Here is a 24,673-nt window from a genome sequence, read left to right as displayed (position 1 = left end):
TTTATTCAGAACATACCTTTTGAATTTTCAGAGTATTATTATATAAGTATATTTATGAACCCTTGAGAGAGATATGTTTACCTGGTTACTCGGGTGGGGGGTGTCTCACAGGAAGTCTGTGTCGAGTCTGCGTGGGTTCTCGCCCACAGGTGTGAGAGTGACTGGTTGTCTCGCTGTGTTAGCTTTAATATATAATAACATTAGACCATATCAAATGTAACGATTGTGTTAATTAATATGGCGAAATAACGAGACTGTGGAATTTTGTTGTTGTGGTTGAGGGCCGTTTAAAATGATTTTATTTTGAAGGGGTTTACCGGAAGCTGTCGGCGCTGTTGACGCCAATTGGCTGCTTGCCTGCTGCGGCTCGTCGGAGCAGACGGACAAACATGGACGTCACATGTGAGAGAATGACCTGATCATGGACCGTAGAGCCCGCCGCGGGAACAACCAGCACCGACACACAGGTACCGGGGACCGGAGGGGCCGAGGAGAACGGGCCGTGTTTCACGCGCGACTCGGAGCGACCGCCGCGCTAGCTGCGGGTGGGACTAGCTTAACGGAACCGCGTTTAATGTCAACATCTACAGCTGCCCGGTGTGCGAACCGGGAGGAACGGAACCGTGCTCCAGCGGGCCTCGGTGGGCTCGCCGTGATCCCGCTGTTCGCGAAAGCGGGTCGCGTTGCGGTAAACGCGCAGAACGGGACTCAAAAACGAGCGCACCCAGGCGGCCATTCTCCGTCCGATAATGGAACCCGCGTCCAGCTGGGGCCGCTCGGCGCTCCGGCGGCGGCCAGCGTCGGTCCGCGGGCTCAGAGAAGGCCTAACCCGGAGCTATGTGGTGGTTTTCACCGTTCTTCAGTCTCGAACCTGTTTATTGAAGCGTGGAAATGACGCGTGCAGAGCCCTGTCCGATAATGGAACCCCGCTGGGATGTTGTGGAGGAGGTTTTGGATGTCCCGCAGCTGATGTCCCCCCAGCACCAGCACCTGTCTGCACACTTGTCTGTCTCCTTGTTGCACCTACGAGTCATGTTCAGCGGGGGACAAATTAAAGGAAAAGCCTGCATGAAGGAAGCTGCTGCTGCTTTCTCTTCTGCATCACTCCTCCAGCACTGAGCTCCACCATCATCCTCAAACTCCTGAAGGTAGACAGGGCCCTCTAACCTGCAACCACAAAGCCTGAGCTCAGGTGAAATCCACGGAGGCTCCTTCCTCCTCAGTCAGAGCCAAGCTCACCTTCCCGTTCTTTTTCCTTTAATTTGTCCCTGTCTGTGTTGTAGGTTTGCTTTCATGGAGAACGAAATCATCAGATTATTAAAACGGACAAATCAGAAATCAGCACGGTGAGCTCAATCATCTGATCATCTGGTTGCCGGTTGGAGCCCCGGCTCGGACAGTCTCGGTCGTTGCGTCCTTGGGCAACACGCTTCACCTGCCGCCTACTGGTGGTGGTCAGAGGGGCCGATGGCGCGATGTGGCAGCCTGGCCTCTGTCAGTCTGCCCCAGGGCAGCTGTGGCTGCAGCTGTAGCTGCCTCCACCAGTGTATGAATGTGAGAGTGAGTGAACAGTGGGATTGTACAGCGCTATATAAATGCAATCCATTATTATTTATTATTATTATTAAAACTGATCAATACCGATCGATCAGTTTGCTGCTGATACAAACAGCAATCAATAGATTCATATTTTCATTGTACGGCAGGTCAGCGATTAACAAAGGAGGAAAAGTGAACACGAGCAGCAACAATCGAGGAAATAAAAAATAAATGTATTTAAAATTCAATAAAATATAAAAAAGAACTCAAAATAACTCGAACTGAAAATGAAATGTTAATAATTCTGATGTGAAACCAGCTTCATGCAAGTCACATGACTTCCTTCCTGAGGCCTGGCTTGGATGTGATTGGTCCGTGTGACTAGAACAGGTAAACGCAGCAAAGCTGTGGCGGCGAGGAAACCTGAGACGCCCGCAGGACGTGTCGCTTCTTGCAAAGAATTTGTAGCTGCAGAGCGAAGCCGCGGTCATGTGACGGATCACAAAGAACAGGAGCGTGTCAGACGCTGATAACATACCTGCTGCACACCTGAAGGCTGAAAACCGCCCAGACTGTGTGATGTCATCAGAGGGCGTGGCCTCGTAGCAGTTATTTAAATAATAATAATAATAATAATGGATACTTTATTGATCCCCATGGGGAAATTACTTGTTTTTCTCTGCATTTGACCCATTCACTCAGTGAAGCAGTGGGCAGCCCACTAAGCAGGCGCCCGGGGAGCAGTGTGTAGGGACGGTACCTTGCTCAGGGGTACCTCAGGGTAGCCGTTAAGTGGATTCGAACCGCCGACCTTCCGATCATGGGGCGACCACTTTACCTTCTGAGCTATCCCTGCTCCTGATTGGACGTCTGTGGTTTTTTTGCTGACACGCTCCTGTCTCGTGTTAGAAATGAGACCTGCTGCTCAGACCTTTGATACATGAAGGTGACCTTTAACCTTTACTCTGAGCTGAAACGGAGCTGGTTACACATGAGCAGGTTATTACCATTGCAACCATAAAGGGGGCGTGGTCACATTCATCACATTCATCTTCATAATCTGACCTTCGGTGTACCACCTGGATGACCTTTGACCTGACTAACTGTAAATAGTGATGGACTGAATTTGTGGGTCGACTCTGAGACCCGGTCAGGAGCTGGTTTAGTTTTAGTGGTTTGTGCATGAGGACTGGTTAGTGCTGGTTTTAGCACTGGGTGGTTTCAGGGGTGCAGAATGTGGTGGGATGGGAGCGTTACGAGCCGACTGGAGCATAAACTGGAACGCCGCGTCTGCAGACTTGGGGCTCAGCATTCTTCCTGTGATGCGTTCACTGCCTCCGCGCTGAACTGGGACGCGTGAGCGACTCTGTTTCCAGGACATTACGCAACGACTCAGCCTCCATTTGGACGGTTTCATGTCCCGAACGTTGCTGCGGGGCGTGAGCTGACAGTTATGTAACGGGACTGGTCGGGCTGACCTCTGACCTCTGTCCTCCTGTGATGGAAGTGTTTTTGAACGGTCGCCACACGTCCGCGTTTTTAAAAAGGCCTCGGAGGTTTCCTGAAGCTGAAGTCTGCAGGGACTATTTTCAGCAGTGGATTGATCCACAGTCAGTGCAAGATGACTTCCTGTGACTGAAGTGGACTCAGAAGGGGGAAGCTGAACTTTGACCTCTGACCCGTTAGCTGTGCGTGTTGTCATGGATTCAGCGGTCTGAGCGTGCTCTGCCATGTTGGCCGACGTCCAGAGTTTTTTCCTTTTTCCTTTAGAATAACACGAGTGAACTTGAGATCGATTTAGTGTGGCCTTTTAGAGCAGAGTCTGAGAAATGACCTCTGACCTCGGTGGGGAGGTGGGTGTCAGCCATGTTGGAACAACAACATGCAGAAGACACAGCGTGCGTGTTGTTGAGGAAAACGCCTGATTGGTCTGATTCTTGTGTTGCTCTACAAGGCGCAGTTCCTGCCCAACGCGCACGCTGCACGCTCCCGTGGATTAGCTTGCTGCCCCATATGTGGAGTAGACGGGATCGAACCAGCGACCTACAGCATCACCAAACAGAGGTCAAAGGTCATTTTTAGTCTGTTGAACCATGCAGGAGTCGCTCAGTCAGGACGATCACACCGCACACTCGGTGTTTGCCTGCAGCTGTCGTGTTTTGAATCTGTGGTTTTATTTTGAAAGGGTAGCATATTTGTTTTGGGCTGGTATAACTTCCTGTTTTAGGGCAGACAGGAAGTCTGACTGCTGGCTCGGAGGAAGCGCAGGTTTGCTGCTTGGTGACGGTCAGCTGTTAGTTTCGTGCTCTTCAGTTTTTATTCTAGCGGCTCACCTGTGCACAGGTGCGTCAGCTGCTCTGTTTGTCCTTCAGTTTATTGCTGAGCCTCCAAACCTTCAACACTAAAACACACACACAGACACACACACAGATCCTGTTTCAGGATGTCCTCTGTAATCCATTCCTGTCTCCTGCTGCTCTCTCGTGTCCTCCATGTTTATCCTCCGGTTCAGGTGCTCACCTGGACTCACCTGACAAATATGACACTAACAATAACAACATGATCTGATGACTGTTTGTAAGCAGCAGACACTGTGATGAATAGCGTTTTATTTCCTGTGCTGTCATTGGTGTTTCCTGATGTCATCACTGTTATCCGTGATGACATCATCGTCCTATATGGGACCAGGAGCTGTGGTCTGAGGTGTGACTGAAGCAGACGCCGAAGCTTCGTCCTGCTGCCTGTTTGTGTGTCTCGGTTGTTCTTCTTCGTCACGGTTGCTGCATCATCATCATGTGACTTAATTTTGGAAGCTGGCAGTGTGTCCTCGGAGCTCCGGCGCTCTGTGGACAGACTAAATTTAGCCTCGTGTATCTGGACCTCCTTCCATGCTGTCTGTGTGAGGAATATTCTGGATGCCGGTCAGAGTTTAAGGAGCAGCCGGAGCGTCGCTGACCGTCCCGGGCCTTTGTCACGATGCTTTAAATAGCTCGGCTTGCTGGGGGATTCTGAGCTCCGAGGGCCGAGGACGGGTTGGGATACGAGAGCAGCTTCAGTCACACGGAGTGAAGGCGACTCAGAGTAACAGACAGAGTTCTGGGAAATTTCAGCTCCCTGCTGTCATCAGATCGAAGAATTCATTTAATTATGGACTGAATAACTTTGCTGCTGTGGATTCTGAGCGACGGCGGCTGCGCTGTGGGGCTCTGAAGGAGCTGAGAGCTGCTGAGCTCAGGCGGCCGTAATGAAGAGTTTTAGTGTTTGTTTTAAAGAGACCACAGAAGAAGAAGGCCGGTGCAGTTGGAGTGACAGGCACTCAGTGACATCACGATGATGATGATGCCGGTCGGCTTCACTGAGGTTGTTCTTCAGAAAGCTGCACATCTCTGAAGCTCCAGAAGTGTGGAGCAGGATCAGAAGTGCGTCCTTCACTGTGTCCCCGTGAAACCACCTGATGACCCGATGACCTCACCTGTGCCTCAGCGAATCTCACGCACACATCAGAGGTTCTGGGTGGTTCTGAGGGCGGTCCCAGTAAGCTGCTCAGGCAGCGTGCTCGCTAACCTCTGATGCACGCTCTGTGGTTTTGTTCTGGTCCCTCAGCGAACTGTGCGCCGCTGAGTAATCACCTGACATTTTTCGAGGGTGCAGAAAGCATCCAAGTAAAACTTGAGTGGGCGTGGTTCAGGTGCACATCAGCCCAGCTGATCACCGACGGTCAGGGTTAAAGGTCGGGGTTTTATCCGGGTTAAATGTGTTTACGGTGTGGAGGTGAACTACTGAGCATGCTCGTACGGTTCCCTCGGTCTGCTCTCTGCGGCGTTCGGTATGACTAACGTTAGGTAACGGGCGCCGCGGCCTCGGAGCGGTGGACGGGGGGAAGTTTAATGGTCTGACAGGAAATAAAAAATAAAATGCCAGACTGGGACTGGACGCTTCCTGATTGGACACAGGGTCACATGCTCGTCCTAACAGACCAATAACAATAGTGTTCTCGTCACCGACGCTCACGCAAACACACGACTCTTCCTGGGCTCACGCCCTTTTCCTGAGATCTGATTGGTCAGCAGGTGATGGTTTCTTACCTGTCGATCTCTAATCTCGAAGGTGTGCGGCATTGGTTACCATGGTGATGTACCTGGTAAGAAGTGAAGCACCTTCGTAACACCCAGAGCCTGATGGGAAAATGTGAGCGAGTGACCGCAGCCGCAGGCAGTCATGTGACAGTGATGTCACTGAGGCTGCTGATGCCAGTGAGTGACTGCAGCGTGACGCCCCGGGAGACACAGAGGCGCTGTGATTCAACAAACCCCGCCCCCAGTGGCTAGTACCAGTTACCAGTTAACACACACACACACAACCCCGTTCAGCTATCTTAGTGAGGACCTTCATTGACATAATGGTTTCCTAGCTGCGAACCCTAACCATGAATGAACGCCTGACCCTGAACGTAAACCTAATGGTCACCCTGACACTAAAACCACATTTTGAGCCTCAAAAATGTCTTCAAACGTGTGAGGACCGGGCACACACACACACGCACGCACGCACACACGCACGCACGCACACACACACACACACACACACACACACACACACACACACACAGACACACCCACTTCCTGTTTGCTGTCACCTCTACTTCGGGGGAAACAGCGCTGCTTTCACACCTTCCTGCCTCGCCGCTCGCGCTCACACTGGAAATGAAAGCTCTATTTTTCTCCCTCGCTGCACCGCTCACTTCCTGTGGCAGCCGCTCGCTCTAACGCGCTGCAGCGAGCGAGGCGTGTGACTGACAGCTCGTCAGCCTGGACGCACGGACCGATCCACGATCGCAGTAAGAGCCCGTTTGTGTTTGTTCGTGTGTTAGGCTTCGTCGCGCTCGTGGTCAGTAAAACCTCGCCGTCTTCTTAGCTCGGCACCTCGGCACGGTCCCGCCGGAGCTGCCAGATTGGTCGGTTTGGTGATCGATGCGTCGCTCAGCAGGAAGTGAAGCGTGCAGTCTGTGGAAGCTAGAGACCCGAGCAGAGCTCAGATACTCCTCTCACACACATGCAGTGAGGGTAACCTCTGGGTTCGAACAGAACAGCACACCTGAGCCTCACCTGGGCGGAGTCAGGCATCGACAGCTCAGGCGTTTGGCCCAAACAACACACCTGACATGTGGCTCACATCACCTGAGTCAGGTGTGACAGGTGATCAGCTGATGTTTGGTTTGCACAGGTGCAGATGTCTGTGCGGCGCAGGACGATGCTGGGATAGGAGCAGATGGAGGCAGGTGATTGGCTGTACCTGTAGGTCAGGTGACCTCCTGCTCATGGTTCCACGTTTGTAGTACATAGTTTCATGTACTTTGGTGACCTCGTTACACACCTGTGTTACTTTCCCTCACGCCGTATCATCGCAGCGCTGACCTCTAACCAGCGTCAGGGAGCGTGAGAAAACCAGGCGCTTCTTCAGGTGTGCGAGACAAACCGCCGCTCGCAGCGGAGGAGAGGTTCCGGTTTCAGCTGCGATCGGGATTATTATTAACCGTTTCACTTCCTCTTAGGTGCTTCACTTCCTGCTGCGCTCGAACAGTTTGTTGAAACTGTTTAAAGGGTCAGAGGTCAGACTGCTGCAGAGGGAGGCCCGACACCGACAGCCCCACCGTGTTTGTGCCGTTTGGTGCGTTTTAATGACAACGGGCTAGGCGAGCCCAGAGAGGCGGAGCTCTGGTTTGATGAGAGGAGTTTGCTCCACCCTTTTGTCCAAACTGCTGGAGACGAAAAGCTCAAATGTAAAAAGCAGGACCTCAGGAGTGACTTAAACCAGCGGGTGATGTCTGTGTTCCGGAGGTCAGAGGTCAGAGTGTGTGGTTGCCCCTCACGCTTGGCAAGGGCGGGGTTTTAAAGGTTTGAGTGTTTGATGCTGGTCTGTGAGGAAATCTAACCCGTCTCTGGGATTTCCAGTGTGTGTGTGTGTGTGTGTGTGTGTGTGTGTGTGTGTGTGTGTGTGTGTGTGTGCGTGTCTGTGTGTGTGTGTGTGTGTGCGTGTCTGTGTGTGTGTGTGTGTCTGTGTGCGTGTGTGTGTGTGTGTGTGTGTGTCTGTGTGTGTGTGTGTGTGTGTGTGTGTGTCTGTGTGTGTGTGTGTCTGTGTGTGTGTGTGTGTGTGTGTGTGTGTGTGTGTCTGTGTGCGTGTCTGTGTGTGCGTGTCTGTGTGCGTGTCTGTGTGTGCGTGTCTGTGTGTGTCTGTGTGTGTGTCTGTGTGCGTGTGTGTGTGTGTGTGTGTCTGTGTGTGTGTGTGTGTGTGTGTGTGCGTGTCTGTGTGTGTGTGTGTGTGTGTGTGTGTGCGTTTCCACTGTTGCATATTAAAAAGGGAACTGACTGATGAAAGCAGCTGTTTCAGCTGAAATGTCTGTGATAACTCAGCAAACACAGGCTGGTGCGTTTGATTTCAAGACCAGGGCGCGCCGTCTGATGTCACATTTTATTTAACCAGGTCGGACCCCTCAGGTGTGTGCAGACAGCAGGCGACACGAGCAGATTCTACCTGTGAATCAGCTGCTGCTTGAGCTCCGCACCCGAGCCCGTGTTCACCTGGTGCAGACTGGGTTTATGAACTGGTGCAGACTGGCTCAGTGTTGGTTTGGACTTTCAGCCCATGCACGTTCCTGTGTCACGGAGCTGAGTGGGTTTGTTTCATGTTTGATGTTAAACTCGTGTTTCAGGCTCACCGCGTGGGCCGGGCCTGGTCTTGGTCTGAAGGTGTCAGGTAACGGTGTTCGGGGGTTTTCCTTTCCTACTAAACGGTTATTTTGTCACCGGGGGAAGTTGTGTCGTATCTGCACAGGATGAAGTATTTTAGTGTTTACCACAGCAGCTGACTGTGACTCACTACAGCTCAGTTTCTCCTTTTCTTATTCTGCTTTTAGATCAGCTCAGGTCCAGCTGAGGCTTTTCTGACTCTTACACAGAACCTGGTGACAAACTGGGATTGTGCTCATAGAGGCTGGTTTGGTTTTACTCTGGGTTGGGATGGGCTCATTTGGGGTCTGATTCATCTTGGACCTTGGTTTTGGACCAGTTTCAGGCCGGTTTAAACTGGTCTGGCGAGCTCCTGTAGGCGGGTCCGTCTCTGATGCTGGGATGGAAACTCCTCGGTGGGCGGTGTCGTGTGTGGATGTGCAAACTGCTGAGGGGGTGGAGGTGTGCTCGGTGACGACGGACAGCAGGTTTGTGTTAAAGAGATAACGCCGTGTTTTATCACCTCGCTGCGTGACGTCATTGATGAACAGGAAGCAGGTCGCCTGTCCGCTTCCTGTTTGCCAGCTGACCTCTGACCCTCCGATTGCTGAACTTCCTCTTCAACTGGTCCCTCTCACTTTCACCTTGCGATGACAGCGACGAGCGCGGCGCCGCCCTGCGCGACTGAATATCTCCTCCTCACAGAACAGGAAGGAAAGCAGCTGTTTGGACGTCTGCTGACATCAGCTGTAAAAGTTTAAATCGCGTCTGAGCTGAGGAAGCGGCCGTGTCATCAATAAACCATGAAGAAGAGTCGCTCTGATATTCTCAGGTGAAACGGAGACGCTGAGCGTTTATGCTGAGGTGGAGCGCGACTGAAAAACGCTCGTTTTAAACTTAAAGCTGTGATCGGAGTTTGTCCGAACGCCGTCGCTCACGCTGGAGTTTCCCGGGTTTCCCGAACGCAGCGCTCAGCTGGTCTGTAATTCATGTTTGATGTTAATATCAAATGATTGTTTACCTTCGCACGGCGGTCATGTGATCATGTGCCTTTTAAATCGATACTAACCAAACTCGGCACACGGCTGTGCCCGCTGATGGAGATGTCTTCAGGTTGCCTAGCAACCAGCTAATCACAGCAGTGTAACGTGAACATTAGGGACATCAGCAGAATCAGTAAAAAGTTTTTATTTCACGTTTTCCTGTCATTTGTTTGTTTTTTTCTTTTTAGCAGATTAATTTTCTGATTATTGTTTATTTGGATTTGATGGTCTGTTCACTTCCTGTCCGTTCACTTCCTGTCCGTTCACTTCCTGTCCGTTCACTTCCTGTCTGATCTGAATGAGCAGTGATGTGTCGAGTTTTTAAATCGGGTTCTTCGCTGTGACGTCACGTGATGGCGTGAAAACATCAGTGAGAGGCTCCACAGCCAATCAGAGGAGAGTTTACAGTTAGAGAAGACTGATTTGAAACACACACACACACACACACACACACACACTCTTCAGTTTAATCGCACGTCGTAGCAGAATCAGCGTCGGTGTTTACCGTCACGCTCCGTCAGGGCGGATCCACACAGCAGCCTCTCTGCTGCTCTCTGATTGGTTGATTCGGGGCTGCGAGTCATCGTCCCGACCTCCAGTGTGTGTCAGATTCAAGGTCCAGTAATAATCTAACTATTTGAAAAAGTAATCTATTACCCTGGAGCGTATCAGAGTTGGTGTAAATACCGGCGTTGGGCCACGCCTGCTGGTGATGTCACGTTTGCAGTAATGTATTTGGTGTGACTGACTGTATTTTCTGCTGCTGTTCATCTGCAAGCTGCTTTGCAGCCCGCCTGCTGTGGTGACCTGTGCTCTCTGTCCTGCAGTGGAGGATCGACAGGAGGCATGACCGAGGAGAAATGTCCCCAGCTGGTGGACTACTTTGTAGTGGCTGGCCTGGACCCCGCGGGGCCGTGGAGGCCCCTGGACGAGGATGGGAAGGCCGCCGCCTCCTCGACGACGTCCTCGTCTTCTTCCTCGACGGGCCGGGCGGCAGAGCCCGTGACGGACCTGGTGGTGATCGCCCGGGGGCTCGGGGAGGACGTTCCCGAGGGCTTCACCTGCATCGAGAAGACGCTGGGCGGACACTCGGCCGAGCTGAGCGCCGGCCTCATCAACAACCCGCACCTGTACCTGTGTTACCGCCGAGGGCGGGACAAGCCGCCCATCCTGGACCTGGGGTGAGACGCACACACGTTTGTGGTTATGAGCTGTGATGTGTTTAAATCCTCAGACTGGTGCCGGCACGATTTCCACCTGAGAGCCGACTGATTTTGTCGATTCAGAGTTGAAGCTGAATGAAAAAACGTTTTCTTCGTGAGAATTTAACGTTAAAAACATTCGACGTGTTTTATTTTGCGTCAGCTGTATATCAATAAGAAATCCTCGTTATTCTTTTTCATCCAGCGCTCGTTTCGTGGTGTCTGTCAGTAACAGCTGGAGTGTGCGAGGCTCTGATGCAGCTGCAGGGTCTCTGGCTCGTGCGGTGCTTATTAAAGCCGAGGTTATGTCATCCACAGAATTATGTAACGCAGTGGGCAGGCCGTCGTGCTCGCCTCGTTAGTTTACACTCAGTGTTGGGAAATAACGAGCTTAGTCCTTTCAGATTAGGTGGAGCTGCAGGTTTGGACAGACCTCCAACCTCGGAGGGAACCCAGCCTTGTCCGCCTCCTGTTAGCAGGATAGGTGACAGTGGGGAGGAAGAACTGTGTTTAAACAGGAAGGACAGTCGTCTGAGGGCCCGGTTGGGGTGAGGGAGGGAGAGGGTGAGAAAAGGTGTGAGCAGCGTTCCTCCCTGCGGCGGTTCAGGCTGTGGTTAGCGATCATCGCACTGATGGTGCGACCGATGGAGGCGCTCTGATGCACTGCCCTGTCTGCAGGGTTCTGTACGAGGGGAAGGAGCAGCTGAAGCAGGGCTGGTACGTTATTGAAACCACGCCGTACAGCCGCTCGGCGAGCCTGAGCGCGGGCGGCGCCCCCACGGCTCATCGGGTCTTCCTGACGTACCGCCGGGCTCCGGACTCACAGGGCCTCCACACGCTGGGCGTCACCGACATCGCCCTGCTGCTGCCCAGCAAGGGCGAGGTGGCGCCGCACACCTTCTGCAGAGTCGACAAGAACCTGAACACGGGCATGGTGAGTGCGGGGAGGCGGGGGTGTTTCAGGGGTTTGAGCCCCCTGTGAGTGCTGCGTCACTGACCCTGTCGCTGTTTGTGTGTCTGCAGTGGGGCCCAGCACTGCACGTGTGCTACAAGAGAGCCGTGGCTACAGCCAACGCCCTGGTGTTCGAGGCCGGTGAGTACCCGCGTGACCCCGTGTGTTTTCAGCCTCCTGCAGGAGGCGAGAGTTAGAAACGCTGCAGAGACACGGGGAGGTTCCCCCAGTCTGTGCAGCACAGCTCCCAGCTGCTCACATGGGTGATGGTTTTCATCATATGGAGCTCCCAGTACGCTCCCAGTGGAAAACCAGAACTAAGGGTCGCAATAAATCCAACAGGAAAAGTCAGGATCTGTGCTGGAGTAATCAGAGTATCGCAGGATCTGTGCTGGAGTAATCAGAGTATCGCTGCCCGCAGATCTGATCAGCCGCTACCCGGAGGAGGACCTGGACTCGTTTCCTCTGCCCGAGTCGGTGCCGGTCTTCTGCCTGCCGATGGGCGTCACCGTGGAGAGCTGGCCTCAGAACACCAAGTACCAGCTGCCCGTCTTCTCCACCTTCGTCCTCACCTCCGCCTCCGGGGACAAGGTGGGTTAGCTGGAACCACAGATGATCAGCGGGTGGAGGTGATCCGTTGTGTTGTTTACTGTGCAGTTACAACTTTGATGCTTTAAACCATTGTTACACAGAGCAGCGAGGTCGTCTTTCAGTCCGACCTCTGAACCGTAAACTAGCTCCTAACTCGAGCATGAACCGCTGTTACGTCTCCATCTTTGCTTCGTCCCTGCAGGTTTACGGCGCCGCCATCCAGTTTTACGAGTCGTTCTGCAGAGAGCTGCTGTCGGAGCGGCAGAGCATCCGCCTCGGTCTGCTGAGCGTCGTCGACCGGCGGCCCATCACCAACCGCAGCCTGCAGGTGAAGAAGAGCATCTGCGTCCTCTCTCACTGGCCCTTCTTCACCGTCTTCCAGAAGTTCCTCACCTTCGTCTACAGATACTCCATCTCCGGGCCCCACGTGCTGCCGATCGAGAAGTCCGTGAACCGTCTTCTCTCTCGGTCAGAGGCCTTCACACCGGCCTCTGACCGATAAACGCCTGCCAGCTGATTAAAAACACGTTATCACGTATGATCTGTGCACAGAAGCGATGTGTGCTGATGTCCGTTTCCTGTTTTTTTTTGTTCCCCTCCTGCAGACACATCTCCAGCTTCATGCACAACGTCCCGTTTCCTTCCCCGCAGCGTCCTCGAATCCTCGTTCAGGTAAGACCCAACGAACCGACCGTGCAAATGTTTCGCCTTCTGAAAGTTCACAGCGCTGTCATGTTGTTCCGCACTGATACAACAAACCTGACGCAGGTTTGTGTGAGCTGGAGCAGGAAGTGTTTGTCCTCCAGGTCATTGCATTTGCATTAGATTTCTTCCTGCAGAGCGCCTCGACGCTGCACGGTGGACAAATGTGTTGTTTGTGTGACTGCTTCCTGTGGCAGCTCTTCCTCCCCACAGTTGCCAAGTTTTCCCTCTGATGGACGGTGTCAATAAAACTGAGATCAAACGTGACTGACGTTGTGTAATTATCCTCACTTTGTAGATCGGATCGTGTTTTTCTGATGAAACGCGTAGATGGACGAAAACGCTGTGACTTTATTCTTTGCTCCCTCCTGACAGGACGTAGGAGGCGATCTGTTTGCAGAACAAACCGGGTAACGGCGCCCACTCAGAGCCTCTCCATGAATCACTCTCATCCTGAAATCATGATTTTTAACAAGAAACAAACCTGGGTGATGATCAGTGAGGGCTTCACGTGTGATTTTACTTGATTTGGATTAATCACGTCACAGTCGCTCGTTTATTCCTGGACTTTACCAGTGCGGCTTTGCATGAGTCACAGTTCAGAATAATCCTTCTTTGTCTGGTACTCGGTTCAAAGATCCTTTTAGTTCTTGAGAAGATGGTGTGTGTGTGTGTGTGTGTGTGTACTGATGCCAGCTGTGTGTGTTCGCAGCTCTCGCCGTACGACAACCTGCTGCTCTGCCAGCCTGTCTCCTCGCCGCTCCCGCTCAGGTGAGTGCCAGCTTTATCCAGACGAACCACAGTACCTTTACCGTCACGCCTGTGTTTGACCTTTGACCCCTGTGTGTTTACGATAGCGGCGCGAGCTTCCTGAAGCTGCTGCAGAACCTCGGCCCAGAAAACGCCTGCACGCTGCTGCTCGCCGTCCTCACTGAACACAAGCTGCTGCTGCACTCGCTCCGACCTGACGTCCTCACCTCCGTCAGCGAGGCCCTCGTCTCCGTAAGACGCGCACACGCCCTCATTCCAAATGACAAAAGTCCCAATGCTTCATCTTTATTCTCGTGGGCCAATTAAAATGAGGGCCCCCGCTGGCCCCTGAGCCACGGATTGAAAACACTGAATCCAAAGCAAATCTAGAGTTTGTTCCGGGCGGGAGGATAAATCTTTCCTTGTGATCCCGTCAGCAGGTTCATGGTTTGCAGACAGGCCTGAATCTGTCCTGGAAGTTTGTAACTCCGGTTTCTGTGTCCAGATGACGTTCCCGCTCCGCTGGCTCTGTCCCTACATCCCTCTGTGCCCGCTGCAGATGGCAGACGTGTTGCTGGCACCGATGCCCTTCATCGTGGGCGTCCACTCCAGCTACTTCGACCTGCACGACCCCCCCACCGATGTGGTGTGTGTTGACCTGGACGCCAACACCATCTTCCAGTGAGTCTGACGCCACCTGTGCACCGAGCCCAGGATAGATGGTTAAAAAGCTCCCTTTATTCGTATCTTCAGCAGTCTTCTTCCTGCATCTGCTCTGATAATCTTTGATTATCCACAGGAACCAAACAGTTTGTGTATCCGGCTGTAAACATGTTTATTTCTGCTGAATAGTTTTAACACGGGAGTCTATGGGGCTGCCTCTCTGCTGCCTCTGCTGGACGTCAGAGGAACTGCAGCATTTGATGTTTCAGCATTATCTTCATTGGAGAAAACTTTCCTCTTCCTCGTTTCAGGTCAGATGACAAGAAGCCACTGTCATGGCGTTCGTTACCCAGGAAACACGGCAAGATGCTGTTCAACGTCCTCACCAACCTCCACAAGACGCTGGAGAAGAGTGAGCGACTGCAACGGCTGAACACATGAACCAGTGTGTAAACAGGGTTGCGTCATTTAGTGACTCTCACTTCTTGTGGCTGCAGTTTGCACTCCCGGCCAGGAGGAGGCGACGCTGGAGTTCCTGCTGACCGACTACGACCAAATCTACAGGCGTCAGAAGCAGCTGGAGCTGGAGATCCAGGAGGCCTTCCTGCGCTTCATGAGCTGCCTGCTGCGAGGCTACAGAGCCTTCCTGCTGCCCATCACGCAGGCGCCGTCCGACACCACCACCGACTGCAGCTCCCTGTTCAACCTGCAGGGTGCGCCCTTCGTAACGTTGGCGGCTTTTGTGTGCAGAGCTGTGAATCGGGGCGTGTGATGCACACGCTGTGAGTGAAGCTGCGCCTCTTCCTCTTTGTGCCGCAGGTTTCCTGAAGTCTCGCGATCGAACGCAGCAGAAGTTTTACACCCAGCTGACCAAGACGCAGATGTTCACCCAGTTCATCGAGGAGTGCTCGTTCGTCAGCGACCGCCACGCCTGCCTCGAGTTCTTCGACGAGTGCGTGCAGAAGGTCAGAGCGGCGATGCTTTCTCGCGTTGCTCGGCTAGCGCCCAGCTAAGGTTTTGATTGGTGTTCTCTTGCTAAGCAGGTGGACGTGGAGAAGCCGGAGGAGGTGAGGCTGATCGATCTGGACGAGACGCACAGCGGCGAGCACACCGTCTTCATCATGCCTCCCGAGGAACCGCAGGAACCTGATGGGTCTGAGTGCCCCGCCCTCTACAGGTACAGCTCCGCCCTCAGGGGCCATGGAAATGGGTGGGGTGGCTTGTTTGCTGTGGAGGTGGGAGGATGGTCAGGATGTTAACCCAGGTGACCCGTTTCCTTCTGTATGTTAGCCAATGAGCTTCCATCCTTCTGCCATCACGTAGCGTCTCGATGTGAACAGACCGTTTCAACACTTTTCATTAAACACGTTTTTATTTGCTGCGTGCAAACAGACTGAATGGCGTCCTCTCGGGGAGGAGGAGCCACGTCAGCCGTACCACCTGCTCACACTTGTTTCCCTCTCACCTGTCCAGTTACGAGACCTTCCCCACCCTCAAACTAGAGCTCTTCGACCAGCCCCAGGACCAACTCCGCGTCCCAGCCAAGGGCAGCGCTCCCAGTAGCCCCGCCCCCCGCCGCACCAAACAGGTAAGACAAAGATACTGAGCAGAAATGATCTGGTCCCGTGTTGTGTTCATTCGAGTGTACAGAGCACGCTCCGACGGGAGCAGCGATGCGTTCAGGGGAGCGCCGCGCGTGGAGGTTTCCTCCCGTCCTCTGAGCTGAAGCTAGCTGTGACCCAGTTTCCCTCAGAGTGGAGGCGAGAGGAGGAGCTTTAACAGGCGTCCATTCATCATTGTAATTTAATGAACTGGTATCAATATTTCAGCACTCATTAAACATGCAGAGGCCACAGACGGCGTGACTGAGAGCGGCACAGACGGTGTTTTCTGATCTGAGCAGGAGGAGAGCATGCTGGGAGGATTTAGTCAAGTACACATCGCAGCAGTGCTGTTAAAGCTCCTCCTGCAGGAGAGCTGCAGCTTCATCAGTGGGAGTGAATCTCATTTCTACTGCTCGCTGAAAAACGTCACAGCCTGCAGTTCCTCCCATGTCCACTTGAGGCTCCACGTCTAGCCTCAGCCCGCTCTCTGCTGTCGTCGAGCTAACTCACTGGACGCTCTGCAAACACAGACGACAGGCATCCTGATTAAACTAATAGTCATAATATCAGAGCTGTGATTGGTTCCTGTGAGCGATGCTCCTGGAAGTGCTGACACTCTGTGCGCAAAGAGCTGCATAAGAGCAGCGTGCTGCTGTGACGCCGGTCAGCTGTTAGACCGCTAACATTCAATAATGCGTCCGATCCTCAGCTGGACTCTGAGTGCTGTGAGTTTAAAGTCTGAGATTATGACTCAGGTCAAACTGTCACAGGTTTGTAGGCTGGCGTCGGTGCTGGGAGCAGAGGAAGGGATCCTGATTCTGCTGGTCGGAGACCAGTGCAGGCTTCCACTCTGTAAACCCTGCAACAGACTCGGGACCGTGTTCTGATCTGGAGCTCCACAGGGTTCTGTCTCGGGACCCCGTCCTGTTTTCTTTGCACGTGCTCTCTGCAGGTCGATCACCAACATTTACAGCTGTATTTAGTAGGGCTGCAACGATACACAAAATTCACGGTTCGATATTTTTTCAATACAAAAAAATGTTCATGCCTTTTTAATTTGTCATTTATTAAAATTATAAATATATATTTTAACTCAAAAGTACAGTTTTTAAATGTAATGTTGCTGAAACAACAAAGGGATAAAAAAATAAATATCTGATGGAGGAATCCCTCATCTTTGGAAAAGAGAGTTTATTACAGAGAAATGGCTCTTTCCAAAATAAAAGCTCTACTATCCGCTTCTTCTGGGCTATATTCTCAGCAGCATATTAAACATATCAGGTCCCCATAAGGAGAATCCTGTGCTAACGGCTGTCTAAATGACTCGGGTAAAGTTAGTAGCATGCGTGCTTGTTGTTTTTGTCTGCTTCCACTTGTCTTTGCACTAGGATGCTGTCAGCGTAAATGTGCAGTCATATTCGTTGTGTTCCCACTAGTGCTGTCAGCGTTAATCTGAAATGACGTTAACGCCACAACACGGCAAATCTCCGTTAACGAGCTACCGCCGATCGCCCCGTGCATGGGGCTGGACGGCCAACACGTTAATGAGCTAACTGCGCTAACACACTAGCTCCCACCATGTAATTGAGCATTGCGTGGCACATCCAACATACTGTTTTACTTTAGTCCATGACGCGCTTACCTTCAGGGTCATACGTCACATGAAAACCAAAATAATTCCAAACGGCAGATCTGAATGAGGGTGGGGGAGGTTCAATTTGCCATGTTGCAACAAGCTTAGCTTCTGTCTCGCTAGCTTGCCCTGCGCTCAGTGAATCTGCATTCAACTACTCCGCCTAGGCTGCACTGCCGAACGCAAATCCACTGAGCACTCAACACAGACAGCATCGTCAGAAGGAAAGTTGATAAAATAAATTACAAATGTTGTATTGTTCGATACATATGCGTACCGAACCGAAAGCACTGTATCGAACGGTTCAATATCCATACGAATATCGTTGCACCCCTAATATTTAGCTTCCTAGAAGTGGCTGTTAGACGGCTTGCTGTGTGTTGGGTGTAGAAACTTGGACCTTCCTCAGTTTTTTACAGCGAAACGATCCAAACTGGAGGAGACTCTGCGCTGTTCACTGAGAGGTTGAAGATGAGCTTCAGAGCCTTTCATTAAAACACAAGTTAAAAACTTTGCAATAATCTTGACAGCCCAGAATAATCTCAGGGCTAAATGTGTAAGCATGACTTTGTTTAGGGTGTAATGCAGCGTGCAGCCAGTGCTCAGTTTATTCTCTAACGCGTGACTCGGACGTGATGCTGTGATATTCACATTTCTGTGTTTAAATCTAAAACGTTGATTTTAAAGTCATGATTCAGACGCTGAACACCTGCTCTGACCTCCTCCTCCTCCTCCTCCCTCCAGGAGATCAAGTTGGCTCAGAAACGGGCCCAGAAGTACTCGGCAGTGCCGGACATGTGGTCCAAGTGCCTGCTGGGTCACTGCTACGGCCTCTGGTTCATCTACCTGCCCACCTTCGTCCGTGCGGAGACCGCCAAGGTCCGCGCCCTGCACACAGCCTACGACGTCCTCAAACACATGGAGAACCGCAAGGTGGTGCTGCCGGATGAGGTGAGGCTCAGACGGGGTCAAAGGTCGCTGCTGTGACATGTTTATTTGACTTGTTGACCTGAGACGTTTAGAAAAATCCACCCGAGTTTCAGCTGTGACAAACTCGCAGATCGTTGGAGCCCCGAGTGCTGACACGGAGGACTCGAATATGATGATATGAGCACCAGGTTACGCTGTGTGTGTGTGTGTGTGTGTGTGTGTGTGTGTGTGTGTGTGCGCGTGTGTGTGTGTGTGTGTGTGTGTGCGCGTGTGTGCGCGCGCAGGTGTGTTACCGGATCCTGATGCAGCTGTGTGGTCAGTTTGGGCAGCCAGTCCTCGCCGTCAGAGTCCTGCTGGAGATGAAGAAGGCGGGAATCACACCGAACACCATCACCTACGGATACTACAACAAGGTCACACACGCACAGACACACAGTGACGTGGCGAGGACGGTGCGCGTCACCTGTTCAGGTGTTTTCCTGATGTTACGGCGTGAACTCTGAACGTCCTCGCTGACGCCGTTCTCTCTCCTCAGGCGGTGCTGGAGAGCAAGTGGCCGTCGACCAATCAGGGCGGGCGTCTCCGCTGGGCCAAGCTGAGGAACGTCCTGCTGGCTGTGGCCCAGTTCAGACAGCCAATCAAACGGCGGCAGAAGAGCGGCTCCGTGGGTTCGCGTGGAGGTCAGACATCTTTAAGTTTATGATTTTAATTTTCAGACGGCGGGGAGCGTTGATGGCTGACCCCACCATTACGCAGGAAGTAGCCCTGACCTTTCATTTATACGTTTGGTTACAGAAACGGCGGCGGAGTTTGACCGAAGGCCCCGCCCCCACTCCTCTCTGATTCGTCAGTCCAGTTGGAGCGGTCTGAGTGAAAGCTCGAGTCACGAGTCTCTGACTGGCCCGCTGGTGAAGAGCAACAGTCTGAGCAGCATGAAGATGGCGAGCGACAGTAAGAGGCGGCCTGCTCAGCTTCGCCGCGTCCTCCTCTTCCTCTGTGACATCATCGTCTCACTAATTCTCCTTTCTGCCCCACAGAGGTCAAACCGGGTAAGAAGTCCGTCCTCCGTGAGGCGGGGGCCAATGGCTTCGCAGACGCCGTCTCCCGTAAACCCCCGCTGGGACGGCGGGACACGTCCACGCCGCCTCCAGCGCCCTCCGGTGGAGCTCTGGTTCAGCGGAGTCAGGTCTGCCTCTCCAGCTTCTACAAAGAGTGCGTGGAGTCGGCCGACTCGGAGCTGGACTTGCCCGCTGAGGCAGACAGACGGTCAGTTTCACCTTCACCTGTCTGACATCGATTCTGGCCTCTGATTGGACGTTTCTTCACCCGTGTGCGTGTTTGATCCTCAGACCTGCCGACGTGCAGGGCTCGTCCGGCAGGAACAAAGCTGTCGATGAGAACTACAACAACGTCTCCTCCCCGAGCCGAGGAGGACTGGCGGGCAAACTGCAGCAACTCCTCACGCCGACCAAACACCGAGTGTCCGTGCGACGAGCCGCCAGCGTGGGCGACCGGCGCCCGGGAGGAGGGGGAGGAGCGGGAGGAGGAGTGATTGGACGAAGAGTGTCGGACCAGAGGCCGTCGAGGAAAGGTCAAGTGGCCGAAACTCTCCTAAAAGCAAAGGAGAAGCTGGTCAACGCCACATCAGAGGTAACGGCGGCGTCTTCGCGTTTGCTCGTGTCAGATCGTTGCTCGGAGGTGTGTGATGTGAGCCTGCAGCTGTTTGCTGCTGTTGATGGAAGTCTGTGTTGGTTCGTGAGCATCGTCTGCACACATTCCAGTATTAAAGTGTTCCTTGTTTTTGCTCCTCGCAGGTGTTAACAGACTCTCTGTCACTAATCTACTTCCTGTCTTCTCAGAGCTCGCTGTCTGTAGGAAGCGACCTCGACTTGATGGATGTGCCGAGTCCTGCGTATCCTCTACGCCGGTCCTGGGACGCCAATCAGGAGGGGGTGGGAATAGAGGTAAATGGAGCGTGTTTAGGAACGCTGCAGCAACTGGACTGGTCCCGTCGGTTAACCTGAGCCCCTCCCCCCGTGTGTCCAGGTGTTGATGTCCAGCTGCTCGCTTTGTCGTAGCTGCAACTCGCTGGTTTACGACGAGGAGATCATGGCGGGCTGGACATCGGACGACTCCAACCTGAACTCCTCCTGCCCGTTCTGCGGCTCCTCCTTTGTTCCCTTCCTGAACGCCGAGATCTGTGACCTTGGACCCGTCAGCAGGTACAGCTGGTTTAGCACGTTGCTGTGGCCTAAGGTAACCAGAGGTGTTCCTGCAGGACGGACGGCTGCTGGTGGTCAAACTCCAGAAGCATAGATCGTTTATGCCGCATTGACAGGTGTTTCCTTTCCGGAGCTGACTTTTCTTTGCCTTGTCAGTGCGGACCGCTGCAACTGGAACCTGGAGGACGAGGTGGAGAGTGCCGTGAGGCCCCCCAGTGGTCACGAGGCGTCCGTGCGACCCCAGTGTAACGGGCTGAGCGAGGACTCCAGCTCCGAGACCAGCAGCTACTCCGAGACCAGCAGGACCACCACGGTAATGCTCCGCAAAGCCGTTTCTCTCACACATCATCCTCACCGGACGTCTCACTCACAGACTCCACCCCCTCCATCAGGGTTCGTCAGTGGGCGGCGTTCCCCAGGTGACCGTGGCCTACCTGAGCCCTCTGGTTCTGAGGAAGGAGCTGGAGAGTCTGCTGGAGAACGAAGGCGAGGCGGTCCTGGCCCAGCCTCAGTTCCTGGACAACCACTCCATCATCTTCTGGAACCTGGTGTGGTACTTCCAACGCCTCGGCCTGCCCAACAACCTGCTGCAGCTGGTCCGAGCCTCACCGCTGGTCAGCCAGTTCACACAGGTAACACAGTTAGGCGAAGTTATGGCAGCCAGGTGGGCGTGTCCAAGAGGAGAGAAAAACAAAAAGGGCAAAATGAGGTCGACTGTGGTGAATGTGGGGTCGGCTCGGTGCTGTGTGCCGGCTGGGGTTCGATGTTGAATTTGAAGCCTGCACTTTGGCATCACGTCCACCAGCAGCGTGGCTTTTTTGTCTGCATCGACAGACTGTACAGGACACCTGCTAATCAGTGACATCCCAATAAAACCTGAGCTCACGCCGCGGTGACCTCACAGCAGGCATGTTATCGGTTAGATGACGCCTGGCTGACTCTCGTCGTTTGTGTTTCCCAGTCGGAGAACTCGGCAGTGAGAGTGAGACTCCTGTGGGACACCCTGACCCCCGACACAGACCAGTGGCCCCCCCTCTACGTCCTCTGGAGGATCCACAGTGAGATGAACACACGTTTATTGTTGAGTTGTTGACTTTTTAACATTTAAGCATTTAAGCCGCCATCCTTCTTTCCTTCCAACAGGTGGCGTCCTGATGAGAAGCTACAGCTGGCGGAGGCACAACCACCCGTTCACCCTGTCCTTCCTGGAGGAGGTGCTGCGGTGGGTGGGCATGAATGAGGTGCACAAGGCCGTCACGCTCTTCCTGGACACGCTGGCCAAACAGCCGGGAACCCCCAGGATCCAGAGGTGAGCCGGCAGGCGCAGAAGTTTGTGAAATGGAGACGGGCAGCAGCGAGACGACCTGAAAAACGTTCAGCTGAGGTTTTACTTTGATGCGGTGAGATGTGAATTTTGTGTTTTCTGTCTGGCAGGAGTCTGTACAGAGAGTTCCTCTTCCTCACGCTGGCAGCCATGGGCAAAGATCACGTCGGTAAGAACACGCCACAGGCTAGCAGCTAGCATTATTATTATTAGTATGTTCTGCATTCGTGTTTGTGGGCGTTTCCTGTGAAGCTGATGTCTGTGAATAAATTACAGACATGGACCAAAGGAAGAAATGTTTAGATTTTGGAGGTCAAAGGTCGAGGCTGCCCGCCCGTCCATCCACCCAATCCACTCATCCATCCACCAATACATGCATCCACCCACCCATCACTAAATTGATGGTGCGAACTCTTGGAGTCCACCATTTAATCTCCTAACCTGTCATCAGGAGGTGGAGCCTGGTTTCAGATGATCGCCACACAATCAATTTAACTTTATTCATACAGCGCCAAATCACAACAACAGTCGCCTCAAGGCGCTTTATATTGTACAGTAGATCGTACAATAATATAAAAAGCAACAAGAGTACAATAACCTCAGTTTGATCTGAATGAAGAAGCAGAAAGTTAGCGGCCGTCCGGGCCTTTATGTCTTTAAGACACTCAGGGAGTAAGAGCCAAACCGTGAGGCCCTGCAGGGCTCGAAGATCGCTCAGGTCCATCCTCCTGTCGTGTCACTCTGCAGTATGACTGCTGAGCTCCTCACGGCACCATCAGCAGACGTGTTCATGCTGCGTGGAGACTGCTCCCAGCAGAACAGAGTAACTGGTCAAACAGTGTTAAATCAGGACGCACACGACTTTGACGGCTGTTCCTTTACATGGGTGTGGTCTGTAGTTCAGTCACAGACTCGCAGATTTTAACCTTCGACATCTTTGAGGTCAGCTGTTCAATGGTAACTCCTCCTCCTCTCTCTCTTACAGCGGCGTTCGATAAGAAGTACAAGACGGCGTACTCTCGGCTCAGCGGTACTCTGGGTCGGGAGGAGCTGCGGAAGAAGCGAGCACAGCCTCCCAGCCCGAAGGCCATCGACTGCAGACGCAGCTTCCACCCGCCTCTCGAATGCTGAAACGGGTCCTGGTGACGTCCCCCGCGCTCGTTCATCCCTGCGAAGGGAAAACGGCGAGCCTTTGGATCCCCGCTGCCTTCACCTGCTCGTGTTCTTCACCTCTCTGCTGCCTCCAGGTGGAGGTCGGAGTGCCGCACTCCTTCCTGTCCTGTCCTTCTTTTGCCTCGTCGGTGTGAATCCAGACGCTCTACGGCTCCATCAACGATCCTGAAAGTAGATCCGGCAGCAGGAGACAAAAGGAACGCACTTCTCTCAGCAGCATTCTGAGCCGTGATTGGTGCAGCGTCGAAGGCGAGGGCTGGTTAGAAGCTCGGGCCGGGCTGCCTGATTTAAAGATGCACTGCATGGTCACGGGCGAGCCTCACAGTTTGTTTTTAAAGCGTGGTCGAGAAGGACTTTCAGACGTTTTTTATTAGTGTTTTTGAACGACTCGTTGTGCTGGGAGTCGTCCAGAAGATGGTCGGCCTGTCACAATGAAGCTGCAGTTTGAGTCTTTCCATGTGACCACAGAGGCCAAGGTTAGGACACAGGAAATGGCAAAAAACCCAAACCTCTCACATCCTCCAGTCACCGCTGGATTCCCTCTGCAGCTTTGTGGTGCTGGTGCACATCAGCGAAGCACGACTGAAGCAGGTGACCTGACACGAGCTTCCACGGAGGCGGAGTGAAAGTCTCGGAGAGCGAGTTAGCAAGCTAAGTACAACAGCGGTCACCTGTAAAACCCGACCGGCGACAAAGATCACCGATCATAACGAGTAGAGTAACCTCCCCCACACACGGCTGTAATCCTCTCATCCACCGCCCGCTGCCTGACCTCCACGATGAAGCTCGAACTATTTCCTGTTAGAATCCAGATGGCAGTACAGGAAGTTCCCCTCTGTTTGGACCTGGAGACTCACCTGGAGGCCCGACGCACTCATTCGGGAAGTGCTGTGTGATGTGAAATCTGTATTATAACAAAGTGTAGATATTTATGGCTCTAATAAAGCAGAGGGTGTAATAAACAGGTTGTTTCAGCGGCAGAATGCAGAGCAGAGCTTTTTGATGGAGCTCAGCGACTCAGCGTTAAGGCTGAAGAGGAAAGAGGACGATTTAATGCACGCTGTCATGTGTTGATGCTCGGAAGCTTCGCTGGTTTCAGCTCAGAGCGTCTGGTTTGGGACAAGCGAGGTCAGAGGAAATAAACGATCCAATTTACAGACAAGTTTCCCTTGAAGGCGTCGCCTTCTCCTTACGGTCCGCCCTGCGAGCACCAGCAGCTACCCTGACCGAGGAATCCGCAGGTCCAGATGATTTGAATCCTGACTCGCTCCGTCACGTCTCTGAGGGTCTTCTAGTTGTACCTGGAGCATTTAGCCTTGCATGGGGTCTTTTATTTTGAAAGGTGGCTTGTTTCTGACTTCCTGTTCTCTGCTCTGAGTAGCTTGGTGTGGTTTCTGTCAAAAATAGCACCCCTGCTTATTTTGAGCAGCAGGAGTCAGGAGTGCCGCATCACTGTGCCCACGGCATTCTGGGTAACACACCTTACCTGATCTGAGAGCTCATTGGTTGTTCAGATAAGCAGTGGGTGGAGCCTCTGCAGATCTTTTGTTAGTTTTTTTTAAATATTAAAAAACAAAAAACTTCATATTTCCTTTTGAGGCCACGTTTGCTGCACGGCTG

At 52.9% G+C, this 24,673-nt stretch overlaps 1 protein-coding gene across 2 annotated transcripts; it reads left to right on the top strand.

Annotated features, from left to right (window-relative positions):
• The first annotated feature begins 309 nt into the window (after window positions 1–309).
• Window positions 310–24,478, top strand: dennd4b (DENN/MADD domain containing 4B). 2 transcript variants are annotated; one of them, XM_080895782.1, is made up of 30 exons: window positions 310–467; window positions 10,135–10,488; window positions 11,188–11,443; window positions 11,533–11,602; window positions 11,883–12,052; window positions 12,255–12,380; window positions 12,658–12,724; window positions 13,130–13,164; window positions 13,467–13,525; window positions 13,612–13,756; window positions 14,010–14,185; window positions 14,479–14,579; window positions 14,665–14,880; window positions 14,987–15,132; window positions 15,211–15,344; window positions 15,641–15,755; window positions 18,149–18,355; window positions 18,619–18,747; window positions 18,870–19,014; window positions 19,130–19,285; window positions 19,372–19,600; window positions 19,684–19,984; window positions 20,194–20,298; window positions 20,381–20,556; window positions 20,713–20,869; window positions 20,949–21,188; window positions 21,518–21,614; window positions 21,700–21,865; window positions 21,991–22,049; window positions 22,866–24,478. In XM_080895782.1, the coding sequence occupies exons 2-30, from the start codon at window positions 10,154–10,156 to the stop codon at window positions 23,009–23,011; spliced, it is 4,464 nt and encodes a 1,487-aa protein (XP_080751908.1). In that variant the 5' UTR covers window positions 310–467; window positions 10,135–10,153; the 3' UTR covers window positions 23,012–24,478. The 2 variants fall into 2 exon arrangements, with proteins under 2 accessions (XP_080751908.1, XP_080751907.1); XM_080895781.1 differs by lacking the exon at window positions 13,130–13,164 and having other exon boundaries at window positions 12,255–12,496.
• Window positions 24,479–24,673: the final 195 nt, after the last annotated feature.

Source organism: Rhamphochromis sp. 'chilingali' (assembly GCF_963969265.1).
Source record: "Rhamphochromis sp. 'chilingali' genome assembly, chromosome: 11".
In the NCBI taxonomy this organism is placed as follows: domain Eukaryota; kingdom Metazoa; phylum Chordata; class Actinopteri; order Cichliformes; family Cichlidae; genus Rhamphochromis; species Rhamphochromis sp. 'chilingali'.
This window is presented reverse-complemented; position numbering and strand designations above follow the sequence as displayed.

Coding starts and splice junctions, on each gene's coding strand:
- dennd4b (XM_080895781.1), top strand. CDS start 10,154: ATGACCGAGGAGAAATGTCCCCAGCTGGTGGACTACTTTGTAGTGGCT. Junction 20,299..20,380: donor AGGAGGGGGTGGGAATAGAG/GTAAATGGAGCG, acceptor CCGTGTGTCCAG/GTGTTGATGTCCAGCTGCTC. Junction 21,189..21,517: donor TGGTCAGCCAGTTCACACAG/GTAACACAGTTA, acceptor TGTGTTTCCCAG/TCGGAGAACTCGGCAGTGAG.